The sequence below is a fragment of the Xiphophorus hellerii genome, chromosome 3 (genome assembly GCF_003331165.1).
Source record: "Xiphophorus hellerii strain 12219 chromosome 3, Xiphophorus_hellerii-4.1, whole genome shotgun sequence".
Lineage (NCBI taxonomy): Eukaryota > Metazoa > Chordata > Actinopteri > Cyprinodontiformes > Poeciliidae > Xiphophorus > Xiphophorus hellerii.
Window position 1 is genome coordinate 21,507,559 of NC_045674.1, and position 16,990 is coordinate 21,524,548.

At 36.9% G+C, this 16,990-nt stretch overlaps 2 protein-coding genes and 1 long non-coding RNA gene across 13 annotated transcripts in view; 2 read left to right on the forward strand and 1 right to left on the reverse strand.

Moving 5' to 3' along the window:
- The first annotated feature begins 931 nt into the window (after positions 1–931).
- mal2 (mal, T cell differentiation protein 2) lies at positions 932–6,176 on the forward strand. The gene is made up of 4 exons (XM_032559584.1): positions 932–1,226; positions 2,536–2,706; positions 4,489–4,689; positions 5,198–6,176. Exons 1-4 carry the CDS (start codon positions 1,110–1,112, stop codon positions 5,267–5,269), a joined length of 561 nt encoding a protein of 186 aa, XP_032415475.1. The 5' UTR covers positions 932–1,109; the 3' UTR covers positions 5,270–6,176.
- Positions 2,001–4,473, reverse strand: LOC116717907 (uncharacterized). The gene is made up of 2 exons (XR_004338835.1): positions 3,897–4,473; positions 2,001–2,718 (listed from the first exon to the last, which is right to left on the reverse strand). It is a non-coding gene; the product is annotated as an uncharacterized LOC116717907 (long non-coding RNA).
- A 1,916-nt stretch (positions 6,177–8,092) lies between the features above and the next one.
- LOC116717322 (protein MTSS 1-like) overlaps positions 8,093–16,990 on the forward strand; it is a 46,339-nt gene continuing 37,441 nt past the window's right edge. For 4 of the 11 annotated variants that reach the window (XM_032558599.1, XM_032558600.1, XM_032558605.1 and 1 more), the window contains exons 1-2: positions 8,094–8,598; positions 11,829–11,890. In XM_032558599.1, coding sequence (XP_032414490.1) covers positions 8,527–8,598; positions 11,829–11,890 — 134 coding nt within the window. In that variant the 5' untranslated portion in view covers positions 8,094–8,526. Of the gene's footprint in view, positions 8,599–11,403; positions 11,452–11,828; positions 11,891–16,990 lie in introns of all 11 variants that reach the window. The other 7 variants (XM_032558595.1, XM_032558602.1, XM_032558597.1 and 4 more) reach the window with 3 other exon arrangements.

Genomic DNA, 16,990 nt, shown 5'->3' on the forward strand with positions numbered 1-16,990 from the left:
TAAAAAGAGCGAATAACATAGAAACTCACAGGCCTTCTACAGGCTAACTAGGAGGTTGAATTAATTTGAATAGGTTTCCACACGAAAACGAGCCGTGCCCTTTCAGAGGTTATATCAACACTGTCTCACATAACCTAGATAATCATTAACTGTGACTTAAGATAGAACGCTGCTATTCTCAACAGTACTCCTCCCTTTTCTTTTCAAAGAATACAATGAATCATAAAAAAATTCATTCTTTTCATAAAATACATTTTCCTTACTGTAAATGCATGAACAAGTGTAGTCTGTTTCCAATCAATACTCTTCCCAAAGCTCAGCCCTCAAACTTATTTACTTACAACATGTCTGTGCTTCACACTGCTTCTGCATGTTGAAGTTTAAGCAGATCTCTCTCATTGTCTCTCAGCTTTCATGTAATTTAACGTCAAGCAGGATTTAGAGGGGGAAAGTTAGATCTGGGGCCGATGTAATAGTTCACTAAGAGAATAAAGTGTTCCAACTGGAAACTGCTGCCTTCACTTGGAGTTGGAGAAAAGATCAGCAGGTGAAGGCAGCAAGCCTTTACAATATTAAAGCAGTATTGTCCTGTGTTGAGATAGTGGGTGTGGAATTAACCAAATAATTAACTTAGTTATTTGCTCACAAAATTTATTGTGAAATTTATGTTAGGTATGAAGAAATGGAAGCAATGTAATTACTTCAACAGAGTAACTACATTCCATTTAAATGCTGGATTAGTAGTCCAGGTGTGAAAATCAATAAGTTGATATTATTCTGAGTTTATCTGAACCTATTTTAAATAAAATAATAAAAAAATAATAATAAGCTTAAAGGCTTTTTTTTTTCTGGTTTCGGGCATGAAGTTAAAAGACGGCTTTCTGGATCTAGAAACTTCCCTGCCTTCCTTGAATGCATCATCGCTTTCCAAGGAGTGGCCGCTGCACCTGTCCGACCTGTTCGGGGGATACATGACTCCAGAGGAATTTCTCCCCCTTCTCCCATCTTTTGTTCAGCGGCGAGTTTTCCTCTTTTTTTCCCCCTGAGTGTGGACCGAGTGAGAGCCAGAGGAGAGGAGAAGGGGAGACAGATAGAAGACAGATAAAGAGATGTCGGAACCAGCCGCAAACCCCGCCGCCACCTCCTTTCCAACGTCAACTATTTCGTTACCTTTGGGACTGGAGGTGTTGAGGACCTACACTGGAGTCCTTGTCTGTTTGGAAATAGTAAGTAATATTTTTGCAAAAGGTTGTTTCGGGTTGTATATGTACACATAGTTATCCAGTGTGTGAATAGTTGTTATTTCTTTAGAAATGTATTGCTGACTATTGAAAATAGACGTTAAGAGCAATCTAATACCTTTTTATTCGGTTCTGAGAAATTGCTTGGTGTCAGAGTTATAAGCAAAACAAACCAGTTGTCCATGATAGCCGTAGGTGAGACTTATTGCTTTGAAGATAAATCTGACTGGCAGCTATAATAACAGGGTAGTTCATGCTTTTAGACATGTATTTTATTGCTATTGCGCTGACTACTTTTGTTATCATCATTCGCCTTACTCCTGTAATTATGACGGCTATGGCAAAGCATTGGTTCTGGTTTGTCCCTGCACTATAATGCCCTTTGACCTGCAAGGTGACCTCTGCATTGACTTTATATATAACCAATAATCATTAGGAAAATTTTACTATTAACTGGAAACACCTTTACTACTGAAGGCTTTTATAGGCCTATGGGTGGAAACACTGGCATTCAATTATGAATGTACTTTAATCTAAAACCATCCAACTGTAGCTCCAGCTGTATGTTTAGGGCCATTTTCCTGGAGGAAGGGAATACTCAGCCTCAGCATTAAGTGTTTTCAGCCACAACTGTATCCAACATCTGTCTGCTGTGTTCTTGGTCTTTATTATGCTGTTCTTCTTTAATGGATTAAAAACAAACCTCTGAGAGCTCCACAGAATAGTTGACTTTATTAAAAAGGTGACTCAAAAAGGCAATGGCTTGCCTCAGAATTTATTTAGGGGAATTGTAATAAAGGAGGCTCAATAGAAAAATGCACGGCACAAGGTTGTATTTTTAAAGGAAAAAAATCAACATTGTTTCACACAACCTAGATAAAATAGGCAAAAGTGTATATCTCAACTCAAATATCCAACTCCTAAAACAATCCTGGCAAAAATCCAGTGATTACAAACTGACCTCATGCTACAGTATGCACACACCTTGTCTTCACTGAAGAAGATTCATTCATTTTTCATGCTAATTGTTTGGAGTGTTATCAACTTATGGCAGCCCAACCTACTTTATTAATAATTAAGCTAACAACTATCTTGCAATAACGCATACTGTGTTTAAAAAGTTGAACATTTCTCCTTTTATGTAAATCTTCGGTATAAAAAGTTTAAAAAAAACAGTGTAAAGGAACTTTTTTTTTTTTCCAAAAACCAATCCAAAAGAACGACAAGGGCATCACATCTAAACAAAATCACCACTTTGGAGAGTTTTTCTAATGATATTTCTTTCTATTCCTAGTTATTCGGTGCTCTGGTATGGATCCTGGTGGCCTCTTCCAACGTGCCCGTGCCTCTGCTGCAGGGCTGGGTGATGTTTGTGTCCGTCACCTCCTTCTTCCTCTCCTCTTTTTACCTCACTCTGCTCGTCACTGGTTTGGCTGACCGTATCAACACAGACTGGAACTTCTTGGTAAGTGGCGCACTTAAAAAAGAAAAAGAAAAAAAACAAGTAAAACTCAACCTATTTGTGTCTCCTGCTTGTCATTTCTCTTTTTGTCCTTAATCACACGACATGCCTACCACCTCATCTGTGCAAGTTAAATATTGCATGCATTTCAGAACTTCCTGCAAGTAAACGAAACCTTTAGATAGATATTCAGATGTCACACAAATATTTTGGTCATCAACTGTAAATATAACAGTATGAGTAAACTATTATATTACTTATGGTAAGCTCTCTCTTTGATTCAAGAACCAAGCTTTAGTCCCACCAGATGTAGTGTAAAAGCTAATAAGTATTCAAACTGGCCATTAAGATATTTAAAGAGGAGAATGAGATTTATATTGCGTTGTGTGTGAATTGTGAGACAGTTATTTTTTGTTTTTGGGCATGTGCACCGACTGATGGCACCCTTTGAATTTCGTTGTCCTTGTGACAATGACAATAAAGATTTATCTTATCTTATCTTATCTTATCTTATATTGTTACATTTTATGAAAGCATGGTAAGCTAGTGTTGCAAAGCACCATTGGGGAAACGATCTAAGATTTGAAACGGGTAGTCTCAAAAGCCACTTCATTCAATCATGTTGATTGGTGCTTTTAAGGCAGAGATGTGATTGAGTGGCAAAACTGAGAGGACATCAAACAACTCATCAAGCGACATGATATTAAACTATATTAAACTCAAGAGTAACAATGTTTCCTGAGGCTTTCTGAAGATCTTTGAAGGTTTTTATTTTTGCTTCTTTCCCCTCAATTATTACTTGATTTAGAGTTTACACATAACAGCAAGATGAGCAGTGAACCAGTTTGAAATTAAATTTCAAACTGCAACTGGTAACAGAAGGATGGGTCCTGTGTCAGAGCATTGTTGGAACCTTTTCTGTCAAAGTCGCAATAAAAACCTGAATAATCATATTCTACTATTATGATCTAATTTAGCAAAGTCATAAAAACTCTGTTTACATTTATGAAGTCTACAAAAATGCATCAAACAGGTTGCAAAAGGCCTGGCACAGAAAGCATATTTCACATCTTTCCAGGTTTTTTCAGGTAGCCTGTTGCATACAGTCACCAAACTGGATGTACAATATAAAAATAGATTATTTCTGTCAAAAATAAAATACATCAAGGAGTGAGAAAGCATGGTGTTCTTACGTTATATCACTGTAAGTGGCCTCACATCTGGGTTAAGTCTGGACTCTCAGACAGAGCTAGCCTTTCCTTCGGCTCCACGCCCCGCTCCAAGAAGTAGCTGGGAGTGTAGGGTTGTTTGTTTTCAGCAGAACAATGAGTGACATGGATGATGAGCTCACACTGAAACACAACAAAGGGCTCCTTCTTGTCCAGCCACGCTCACAGTAGTCAAAAACAAACTCTCATTAACCCTCCTTCTTCAGACACACCCTGTCTCATTCTTCCCTCTCTCTTTCATCTCTTTTAGGCGTCTTTGTCTGACCTTTCTTGTATTTTGTTTTTCTGATTTGATCTCAGTTGTATCTTTTCTCTTTTAGTTGCAAGATAATTCAAAAGGCTCTGTCTTTGAAAAAAATAAATTGGACTCAGCAGTGTCCAAGCGGCATAAATATTGACTTATTCTTGAACATGGGTGCTGTATTCAGAATTAATATATTACAAATGTTTATATAAAAATGAACTCAGTTCATTCCTGAAGATATTCATGGCTAAAATATAAGTTTTCAACATTTTACTCCAATTATTTCACATAAATTTCCCTTCTCTTTCTCAGGATGTCTTCTACCACTTTCTAGCTCTGCTGTTCTACTTTGCTGCATTTGTGTTGGAGGCGGCAACAACAGCAGCGAATGGGGGAGCTCACATCAAGTTACTACCAAACAGCACTGACTCAGTCCTGTGCATAACCTATCCTCGGGGCAACATTTTCACAATGCTGAGCTACAGGGAGTACAGCATTAATGTGGCAGCCACGGTCAGTTCATTTTAACATAAATCAGTTATAAAATGAACTTCTTAATTATAAGTTTCACAATCTGATGAGCTGCAGTAAAATAGTAAAGATGCAGATTTACATTTGGTTGACAATAAAGCATATATTATTTATTAAGAGGTTTGAGAGAAAGCTATGTAAATATTAGGGTAATTTAGGGTAATTATTTAAGGGTATGGTTTTCTTTGTCAGTGAGTGAAAAATTTAACAGTGTTGATATTTAAAAATAATTATAGTTCTCAGCCTGCATATTATATAAAAAGGCACATAAGCCTTTTTAATTTTAGCTGTCTGACATTAACTCAGACTAATGGTTTCCTGTTTAATGATCAAAATTATGTATTTTCTAAATGCCAGTCTGAGTTTTATTGAGAATGTATTAATTATTTTAAAGTTTATCTTTTTACTTGCACTATTTATGTTTACCATATAAGATATAGTTTAAAGTTTGTTTTTTCTTGGCTTACTTGTGTTTTTTCCTTTGTCCCAGATATTTGCCTTTGTAGTAACTCTTTGCTACGGCGGCAGCATGGTGATGGGATTCAAGAGATGGAGGAAGTGACCAGCAGAATGAACATACATCTGCATCTACATCTGCATTATGATGTCAGCATGTCTGACAGACAAAAACAACCCAACCATTCAGTAATTCATCGACGTCCTCTTTTGTTCAGTGAAGCACATCATTTATTATCTTCCTAATATGACCTTTTTGTCAGATAGCAAAGCCTACATCAAGCAAAAATGAAGACATTTCTTTATTGGAAAAAAATTCTTTGACACCCCATGCGGACAGGTCTTACATAAGTTCAGTCAAGAGTCCTTCAGACAAAACACAATGGAAATTAGCAAGGGAACTGAGAGGGCTTTGTACTTTAATTTAGCATTTTAAAAGATGAAAACAATGCATGATTTTTTTTTTTTTTTACTCATGGAATTTAAAAGCCCACTTTGCTTTTAAAACATATTTTAGCTACATTTTATGATATCACTGGACATTGCTTTGAGGACTGTCAGATATTCTCACTAAACTTGAGAATAAATGTTTTTCTTCTCAGTATTATAACAAACACACTGAATCAAACGTTGTCATATATAAATGTCAGGGTTAGAAATTAAACTAGGTTAATCTGCGAATCTGGTAGTTTATCATAAATTAATCATGTAATCCTTTCAGCAAGAAAAACACACAAAAAAGGGTAAAATATTTCAAACATCTGTCTGTGTTGATCATTTTGTTAAGTATGTTCTCAAAAGCCTTGTATTAGTATTTGGTGTTTATATTTAACTTTGTATTATTATTATCTAACTAATTCTAAATGCCACATGATTCATAATCATTTATTGTGCACTGTTGTTTGGACTATTAATTTATGAGAGTTTTAGATTAAACATTTGTTTTGACTAGTGCTACTTTTGAAAACAGAAATGCATTTTGGAACTAAAGAAATAAAAGATATAAAGCCTTGCATGTGGTTTATTATTGGGTATAGTATAGATATGTTAACATGGAGTAACCAACAGAAATAAGATTATAAATTCTACTCATATGAGCTTTTAGAATGCCAAAATTTTATTAGAAGTGAACTATCGAGTTTTCTTTCTGGCAATGACAAAACCAAGTAATACTCCTGACTTTTCCCACTCCTTTGTTTTTATATTCTACAAACAGCACATAACTTAGATTCATATGGAATCTAGAAAAAAAACACGTGTATCTAATAAATTAGCATCACAGTTGAATAATCAAACATCCTAATTTGAACAGAAACATGCTACAAAAAAAACTTAAGCTAAACCAGTACATTAGTCATATATGTACTCAGGAACACTGGTCCACATTCCACCTATTCAGCTGTACTTGTGGGCTTCTGTGTCACATATTTACACCCAAAGGAAAACGTAAGTCATAGTGTAAAAGTCTCACGTTCACAGAATTTCTAATCGATTTAAAAAGTAGAGCATAGAATGAGAAATACTATACAATTTTTAAGGAACTGTTTGAAAAGCCAGTGATTGTGGCACTGGTGATCTGGTTAAAAACTGCTAATCCAGTAATTTTACTCAAATCAATGGCTGGAAATTTCTATATTGACATGGTACTACTGCAATAAAACTAGTGGATCGAATAAAAGATCCATTCGATTTATATGAGCTCATCTTTACCAGGGTGATTGTAGAGTTTGGAAAAATGTCAGCTTGGTGAAACCAAAAAACTATTTTTTATCGATGAAGGACAACAAATTGCTTAGGTTGTTTTATCTGTTATTTATTATTTCTTAGGAGCTGAATTGAGAACTAATTTGGACAGAATAGAGGGGAGGAGGGTCACTTGAAGAATCTGTTGACAAGAGACATCCCCCAGTCTAAAGGGTTTGAAGAACATTTACTGCGTAGGCAAATATTGTCAAATCAATATATGGCACACTGATTCAATCTCTTACCAAATAGAATGTGTCAAAAAATACTTCAACATATATAAGTTTAAGGGTATGTATTACTTTTGCAATCAGGTTAGTTTCTTATTTTCTTATCTTCAAAAGGACTTTTTTTTTAAAAGTCTAATTGTATGGGGATGTCACATCACAGGTGGGAAAATGTATTGTCATTGTTTCATTCTTATTTTACAGAAGTGTAAAATAATGTATTTCAAAACGGTGGTGTAGACTTTTATAAGAATGTAGGCGTGTCCCCTCTGTGAAAGTAATGAAACAGACTTGCAATTTCACAACTTTGCCCTGTAAGCTGAGGGGACCCAACTCAAGCGGCTGAATGGTGTAATTTTTATTTAGGCCACTAGGTGACCTCCTTTTTCTTCAGTAAATTTGTTAAGACGCAAGCTCCGGTTTTTATCAATTGTTTCCCTTTCCCATGCAACAGCAAATCCTCGCTTTTTAAATAGAATTATAGAACTGAATTCTGGATATTTTTTTAAGTCAATGCTAAGAAAATAAGTACATATAGTTTTATATTTCTGTGTTAACTTAAAAACAAAACAAGTCCATCACTCAAAATATTAGCTAGTTAGGTTGCATCTATATGCCTTTGGTTCTTGCCAGAACTTTGCCAGAATATAACCAATTTGATGTACGTGCATGTTTTCTTCACGTGCGGATGACAAACCGGATGTGTATGAATAAACTTTCACAGTAAGACAGTATCACGTGATGAATCTATGGAACATATCAAGCAAATTGTGTTTACATTTATGACTGTATTTAGATTTAACATATAAGTATACATGTACCCGATTCTAAGCATTTGGTAGTGTTTCAAATCGTTGTAACCAGGCACCAAAGCTCATTTAAATGTTCGAGGAGCTTTTATTTTGACGAATACTGTCTATCGGGTGTACATTTATAAATTGGGAAAGCTTGACTGTCACAATGTTCTCCGTTTTGGAAGCACAGAGAGAGAGTGAGCCCAGTGGGTGTTTACTTACCTGTCGGGATACAGAAAAGCATTACCGTAGGAGCATTTTGGATTAGATTCATTCATTATCAGCTTGGTACAGATTGAATTCCCAGTCCAGTCATGGATATAAACGAGGCGTCGTGGAGGGAAAAATGGGGTTTAAATTTCTCTTTTTTTCCAAACAGCTTCTTTTGATTTTAAGCGCTGCCCCAGAGCAGGACTGGACTGTGTTTTTAAACACACGTGACTGCGGTAAAAACTGATTTTTCTCAGTTTTCTCGCAGTAGACATTTTTAATTGCTCGCTTGGTCCTCCTTGTTCGGAGTTTTTGGGAAGTTTTGGCTCCCTTGGGCAGCGGAGGCGACTGGCGGAGTCAGGACTGACCACTGGAGCTGGTCCTGAAAAATGGAGGCTGTTATCGAGAAGGAATGCAGCGCTCTCGGAGGACTCTTCCACACAGTCATTGGAGACATGAAAGTAAGTTAAAGAAACTTTTAAGAGCACAATTAGTGTTAACGTAAAGCAAAAAAAATCCCCCAAGCCGCCTGAACTAAATTGTTTTATCTTAAACTGATGTACCAGCAGACACTTAGTGAAAAACCAGCTAAGTTTACTACTCGTGGTAAGAGAGGTAGTTACAGATTTGAGTTGAACTAAAATATACTTTTTTGGATTAGAGTTGAGTAAAGCTATTATTCTTTCTAACAGTAATTGCAGTATGTTTTGACTGTGCTCCAGGTATAACATTGGATACCTTTTTGATCCAACTTGAAATAAATACAGCAGCCATCACTTATGTCCAACTAGGACAGTCAGAATTGGGCCATATAACTTTTGATGGTATTCTTGACAGAGCACTGTGAGACCATTTACACCCTCCCCAGCTGTTGTATTTTGCCTGAAGGCACGCTGGAATGTAGCTATATGGGCAGAAAATTACCCACAAGATAGGAAGACTTTGACATGCTGGGGTCAAATGTCCAGCCTCTGGGTCTGCTGGAGTGAAGGAGTTTGTTATGAATACAGCTGAGGTATTCAGCACCTCTCAGTGTCCCATACCGCCCTGCTTGTCCCTCTCTGTATCTTACTGGTAACATGGTGTCAGATAGTAGTGAGGACATGCAAATACTGAGAGTATTTTTGTCTTCATATGAAGTATTCAAATGTTCATTCATAGATTTTATGGTACAACTGATAGGAGAATGTATTTTTGCAGGTTACACTGGCTTTCTATATTTCAGCTTGAAGTGGTTTTTGTGAGCAGGAACTGCATTACATTTAGTAGCAGTATTCACACTATCTGCACTTTTCCCTTTTTTAAATCGTGCTATATCCACAAAACTCAATGTATTCTATTGGGATTTATGCGACTGCGTCAGAAAGTAGTGCATATAAAGTAAAAATGTACAATGCATGGTTTTCTAATCTATTGACAAACAAGCATCTGAAACTTGTGGCATCCATTTGTGTTCTGTGGTACACTCAACTGCCTTCTCCAGTCAGCTAATTAGTTAATTGAGTCCACCTGGGTGTAATTTAATCTTAGTCTGACAAACTTATTTTAAACTCAGAGGTTTGTTCTAAAATTGTCAACAGATGGGATCATGAAGATCAAGGAACACACCAGTTTTGTGGTGTGGTTATAGGAAAAACATCTCAGTGAGCACATCACAGTTCAATCATTCATCTGAAAATGAAAAGAGAGTTTGGCATAGGTGCAGACCTACAAAGACCTGTAGGTCCGCTTAGACTGACTAGCAGAAGAAGTGGACACTGGAAGATGGTGCTATGGTCCAGTGAGACTAAATGTGAACTTTTTTGGCCTATATATAAATGTTATTGTTTGATAGAAGCAAACACTGCACTCTCAAAACAATGGAACATAGCGGTGGCAGCATCATGCTGTGAAGATGCTTTTAAGCTGGGAAAGAGAATCTGGTCAAAACTAGTAGGAAGACTGATGGAGCTCATTCCTGGAAGACAATCAGTTGGAAGCTGCAAAATACTGAAGGCTAGTGCAGATTCTAACCATCCAACAGGAAAACGACTCTGAAGCTTCGATGAAATATGTTAGAATTTCCCAGTCAAAGCCCAAGTCCAATTTGTGGCAACCCTAGAAAATTACCTACCAGCGATGCTTACCTGTTGAACCTGTGTTTGAACAATTTTGTAAAAAGAAATGGGTAAAACCTTCAGTCTGCAGATGTTCGAAGCTAGTACAAACGGCTCCAAAGACCTTCTAGGAGCTAATAGTAGCAAAGGGTAGTGTTGCAAAGAATTTATTCTGGGGTGGCTGATTGTAATCTTGTCTGGTCTATCACATAACATCCCATTAGATACATGCAGGGTTTTTGTTGTAATGCAATAGATTTCAAAGGGTATGGATAAAAAAACAAATAAATTTTAGTTCTTTGTAGAAGTACAAAAATTTACAAGGTTTCATAACAAAAACTTTGCATTTGTAGTGACTGGTAGCTCCTTGGTGCCAACATGAAAAGGGACACAGTACAGTGATAATTCCTAGTAGCTCAGGCAGATAAGAAAATAAGGGTCATAAATGTACAACTTTGCACAAGTCAGCACAGGAACATATCTTGTTGCATGTCTTATTCATTTTCGAAAAACACTTTGTACAAGCTACTTCAGGAGAAAATCCAAATTACTGAATGGTCAAACTTACTGTTTGCTTATTCATGTACAAATTTGACATTGAAACTCCAGAACATTGTGCAGCCTGTTAGGTGACCTTATGTTTAATAGCCTGAACTTCTTCAAGGTCTAGTCTGTCAACAAGTAATAGGAAAAGTGTAGGAAGTCAAAGTGAAGCTTAGAAGTGACTGTATTAAAAGGATGTTAGTTTAAAATAAATAGCGTGAAGGATTGGAGCCATGCAAAATGTGAAAGTTTGCGGTAGAAATGCACCAAAAGGTGCAGTGATTATGTAATACGAAGAAATTTGGACCGTGGGTCAAATGAGTCGACTTAATTGTTGGGTGTTATGTTTGACAGTACAATATGACATTCCTCAGGCCCCTGATACTAGTTCCAAAGCAGTGACAAAATGCACAGATACTTTAGGGAGCTTTCTCTCCTGCTTACAAACTTGTTAGCCTTCTCTTTCTCATTCATTTGGCCTTGTTCTCTGCAACTGTTTGGGTACAGAGCTCTTCATCTGCTTTTTTTAGTCCAGAAATTTTGAAGAAAAAAAAACCTGTCCCATCTGGACCTGGACTCATTATACCATTGCATTAGTGCACTCATTGTTTTGGATTGTTTCCAAAGGAGGCCCATGACCCATTTTGCAGCCTAACACGCAAGGAGGACATGATGGTAATCTCTATTTTACTCTTAAAAATGGCATAAGTCTGACTTTAATTGAAGTAAATTAAACATAGTTTTCAGGAAACAGTTTAAAACTATAGTACTAGATTTTACAATTTTTTGTAAACAAATTGTAGCTTGATATCTTAAAATCATGAAACAATCAGATCTAATTGCAAGTATTATTAAAACGTAATGTTAGAAATGACTCAACAGGGCTGTGTTCATGAGAAAACCCAAGCTGGCGTTAACTCTGCTCAGGTGAGGCCAAGCATCAGGATTGGGCCATAGGTTTTAAGCTGTTATGTTCATAACTGTGAGAAAAAGAAAATCTGTTCTGACAGTGAAATTGCATCATGTCGTTTTTTTTATCTCTGTTCCCACAGAGCAGCTGCCCTATCTGGGAAGATTTTATCACCAAGGCAGGAAAACTGCAGTCACAGCTCAGGTGAGTGTGTGGTAATGTGCACATATTACATGTTTGAATGTTTGTTCAAGTCTTAATAATAAGCAAAACATAAAATATATCTTAAACTACATAGGAGCAGAAATCACTTTAAAAAAAAATCTATTAATTTCAGCAATGCAGGTTCTTGTTTGGATATTTTAATTTGTGGAACAATTTGGTCTGTTTTTTCTTCATTATGTGTAGTAATATAGACTTTTAACAAAGGAAGAAGCCTATATGTAAAACAAAATCTAAATTTTTATAAACAACTGATAAAATGGTAGATATGTGTGGAGAGATGTTATCCACATTTATTATAATCAACCACATTCTGTAGTAACTTGACCTCATAGTGAATTGTTGCCAGAAGCCGTTTCAGCCCTCCTTTTACCAATCATATCAGTGGAGCTCATGCACATCTTACATGCCTAACAGATTAAATTTTCTTTTTTCATTTGGGGAAATTATGTATAACCTTGAACAAAATGTTAAAAGGAACTAAAATTATAAAAGTAATTCATTTGTTTTGTTAAAATCCTGAAAAATATGCAGCATATGTTACAGTTTTGTCCAGAGACATTCCTTCGGTGCCGTAGCAATCAAATCAGTTGAACCATATGCCTCCTAACCAGAAACCAAATTTTGCAACTGATTTTGTACCTAATCTGCGCTTTTACTGTAGCCATGTAGCCTTTAATAACAACAATTATGTTTACAGAAATGCTTTCTTTCCCAATGCTAATTGGAGCATCCTTATGTAAACTTCGATCACTTTTGTCTTATTTAATTCATCTTCTAAAGACTGTAAATGTATAAAACTTCAGGATTAATCGTTTCAAGTCCTTGTAAACGGCAGTCACCTCTCCTAGTTGGGTTTAAGTGGCCACGTGTCAGAAGACAAACAACTTATGACAACTAAAATGAAAGCTCTTTGTTCAACAAGAACGGCAGATACAGACATCCCATGGTTTTAATTATTCTTTGATTAACTGTGCATGGCATTTCCCCAGCGGTGTAGGTGTCCATGTGTCCTCATGCTGACACTTACTGACAGCTGTATAAAGGTTCAGTGACACAATAGTAATCGCCTGAGTGCACTTGGTGTCTCATTGTTCTGTTTACCTCTCTGTTAAGGTTGATTATTGCTGAAATGTTATTCGACTCTCTCCATCATTCGGGGGTCAAATATGTGACCCTGCCTTCCAAAAGGTCCAAGGAGTATTTGTTAGCCTGTTGCTAATGACTGGCAGTTTTAAAAGTACCATGTTAAAGTTTGGTCATCAGGTGAGTGTTAAAAAACAAACAAATTTTCTGACCTCCCCAGGGAAAACTAAGTGTGAGCTATAGCAATATGGAGCTGCATTACAGTTGGTGTCATTTTTGTCCACATGTGTTTTGCTTTCCAAACAAGTTATAAAGGGGCTATGTATGAGAATTAAATTGTCTGCAGTTACCCCTTCTGACCGTCTTTGCAACTTAATGGTTAATAGCTCTCTCATAAATAGCTCAGAATAATTGTCTTTAATGCATTCATATAGGTACAGTTTCATATAGATCCAGTTTCCCTACTGCTTCAAATGCTTCCCTCCAGATATTTGTTAATAATGTAGATTTGGTAAAAGGTGCAACTCGGAATAATCCTTAGCGGGTCCCACCTACCGTTTCTATGTGTTAAAAACAAAAATACACGTTGTTATTTTAAGAGTCCATATCCACACAAAAACAAATCAGCCACATTATGTGTAGGAACAGTATAAACCACTGCATTTAAATGCACTCTGTGTTCTCCCAGAATCACTCAATGAGTGCTTTCAGAAATGTTTACTTCCTGCTTTACACTGAATGTCATTCATGGAAAGATGACTGTTCTGTGGCATATTTAGACTAGACTTTTCCAGGTGAAGTACAGCCTGTGACCTGGTCCCAACAGAGCAGTGGTTATGGTATTAGGCTGTGTGTTGAAATTTTGCTTCCTTTATGCTGTGTATGCCAACATGTCATGGAAACCAACATGTAAGATCATTTCTGTCCATTTTTAGACCTGCTTCCAGTCATTTTTTACACTTTTCTGTTTTCCTTAAACCCCCAATTGACAGACCTCTGTAATCTGTTTGGAAAGTGGACTATTCTGAGCAACTAACACATGCATGTAGTAAAACACAAACACACCCACCTTCTCATCTTGGTCTGGATAAGTTACCAGCTAGTAGTGGTAGAAGCATATGTCATTGGGTGTATTGCAGCCAAAGGCAGTCTACTCTGTAATTAAGCCCCTCTGCTCCCTTTACAAAGCAGCCAGCATATGAGCCAATTACAGTGTAGTGACAGTTTGGTGGGGTTTCATTTCCTTAAAAATAAATAAATGTGTTTTCTGGTAATGGAAATGGATCCCTCTGACACATGCTTTAACATTAGGTAATTTCTCTGTAAATCTGCTTTTTTTGTGTGGTTGATGCAGTTGTATTAGTTGAGCTACAAGTTCATACAGTCCTGAAGCACTAAAGGGAATATTTCAAATGTCTTAAGTTCTGATCTAAATTTTGTGTTTTATATCTGATGCAGACTTTAGAGGGGGTTCTTGCTGTACAAGGATACCTTAAACACTAAGTACTTACTGTGTGATAAGTCCTGCATATTATGTTTCTGAGACAAGTTCAACCAACTCAACCTCTTTCTATGATTCACATTTACTAGAGTCACATTCCAACTTCAGCTTCTCTGAGAATAGATGAGAGCAGCAGGACTGAATGTATCATTGTCGTAAAGAGTACTCTGCTGTACTGTGGCGTTCTCTGCAGGGAGTTCAGATTGGCCTGGCCAAGGCCTTGTGGAATAGATATGTTAAAGTCATTTGTCTTGACTTATAGAAGGGGTGTGTACAGATTTTAAAACCAGTGGTAGCAGTCAGATCCTTGTTGGAATATGGCTCGTAGCTTAAGTTCTTGCTGTAAATACAGTGCCTTAGAAAAGCATTCACACCCTTTGAGATGTTTTACTTTTTGTTGCTTAGCAACTACAAACGTCAAGGTGTTTTTGGTAGTATTTATGTCATAAACAATCTATACTCTCCCTTTGCTCTGATACTTCTAAATAAAACTCAGTGAATTGTTTTCTGAAGTCTTATATTTAGTAGAGAGAATCCACCTGTGTGTAATTTACGCTCAGTATAAGTGGAGCAGTTTTGTGAAACCAGAGAACAGTTAGAGAACATTAATGAATTAATGGCATTACAAAGTCCAAAGAACTGCTCATGGATGAAGTTGTGGAAATGTCACAAGAGATGGGTCATAAGTCAGCGCCTCAATCTCCCACAGCGTAGGGAATTGACTATAAAAAAACACTTTGGAACAACCTTTTAGGTGCAGAGGCCCACAGCTCGGGTGGGACAATGTGTAAACAGGAATAGTTGTTGGTTGTGCACTCAGCAAATCTGGACTTTGTAGAAGAATAACCAGAACAAAGTCATAAGAAGTTCAAGTTTAGGTCTGTCTTAAACATGAGTAGATTTTATAGGAAAAATAATGGAGCTAAATACATGGCAGTTCTGGAAAGCACTATACATCCAGTCTCACTGAGCTTGAGCTGTTATGCAAATAAGATGATAATAAGCATCTAGATGAGCAAAGCTGGTGGAGACATACCCAAAAAGACATGTTGCTGTATCTACTGCAGTAGGTGTCTCTGTAAAGTACTACCTCAGTGAGTTCGAATACAATTCAGGTTCCCATTAGTAAAAACAGCCCCTCAAAACCATGTTTCACTTTTCTTCCACTTCAAAGTTTGAACCCTCTTATGTTAGCTTATGATAAAATTCAAATAAAATATGTTGAAATTTGTTGTAATTGACAGATTTCAAGGAACTTTAGCAGTGCACCTGTAAAGGAAAGAAATGATAGCCACATGACTCAGAGCTAAAACAAGGATGCTGAATTTTTGCCTGCACAAGAAAATAAGTAACAAATGTACCATTTGTTCATCCCCAGTTGAAATGTTAAACTAATCATTATTATTGCCGCAAGTATTAGCAGATTGCAATCATTGTTCCTTAACATTTTGCATTCAGTTGTACTGAAAGCAGGTTTTAAGCAACTTATCACACAAATCCACTTTTAGTTAATGATTTAATCTTTGGTGAACGTGATTTGGCTTCAAGCACCTGAAAAATATTATCCATAGACCAGTAAGTGCATGTAATAAATAAGTGGAGCCAGATATCAGAGGCTGTTATGGTGCCTGTGTGGGGCTTTAAATAGAAAGGCATCTGCGTGTGCCTGTGCGTGTGTTTCTTTTTCCATTTGCAGGACACACCCATGGATCTTCTGGTCAGCTCTCCCACAAAACACCGCCTGTTAACCAATACTGCATTAGGTTTCTGAGTGAAAAGGAAAAGATTGTTCTGTGGAAGAATATTTGGGCTAACCCAGCTTTTGGTTCGCTTTTCTCATTGAGTTCCAGGTTGTGAAAGGCTGCTTTGTGATAACCTGAACACAGAAATCTTTTCCTGCATCTTCTGAAAATACAAGCTGAAAATCACCCGAATCATTCTGTCGTGTATATATATAAAAAATGCTTTTCAAACAAATTAAATATTCAGGTAAAGCGAAAACAGTCTTTAGTCTCTTCAGAATTGAAATCCTACCCTTATTTTATATTTACCTGATGCCAGCGTGTAATGGTGATGGAAATTCCCAAGTCGTTTATGGGGGGTTTTCTGTTGGCACATAGAATAACAAGTGTTTGCAAATTACCCACTCGGCATTAGAACAAAAGAGCCTGTGTGAGTGAACAAACTTTGGAAAAATTCTTGACAATTGTGTTACTTTGTGTGGTATGCATCACATACAAGCGGCCTAGTCTCCGTAGCGGGGAGCTCATATATCATGTTCATGCTCCTGTGCACACTAAGCTTCTTTCATCTTCATACTTGTGGTCATAATCCTGCACTGTCTGCTGTTCCTAAACTAGACCAGCATTTTGGAGGTTAACCAATTGCCTTGATTGCTAAAAAGCAGCAAGTTATGAACTTGCATAATAGCTGATCCTGCAGGTACTTAAACAAGAAGCCAGTTGAGTAAGATGGGGGTCATTTTAAAACAAAAT

What these genes read in the sequence shown, in the direction of transcription:
- mal2 (XM_032559584.1), top strand. Translation starts at nt 1,110, where the DNA reads ATGTCGGAACCAGCCGCAAACCCCGCCGCCACCTCCTTTCCAACGTCA. An exon ending in ACACAGACTGGAACTTCTTG is followed by an intron (nt 2,707 to 4,488) that starts GTAAGTGGCGCA and finishes TCTCTTTCTCAG; the next exon opens with GATGTCTTCTACCACTTTCT. An exon ending in GCATTAATGTGGCAGCCACG is followed by an intron (nt 4,690 to 5,197) that starts GTCAGTTCATTT and finishes CCTTTGTCCCAG; the next exon opens with ATATTTGCCTTTGTAGTAAC.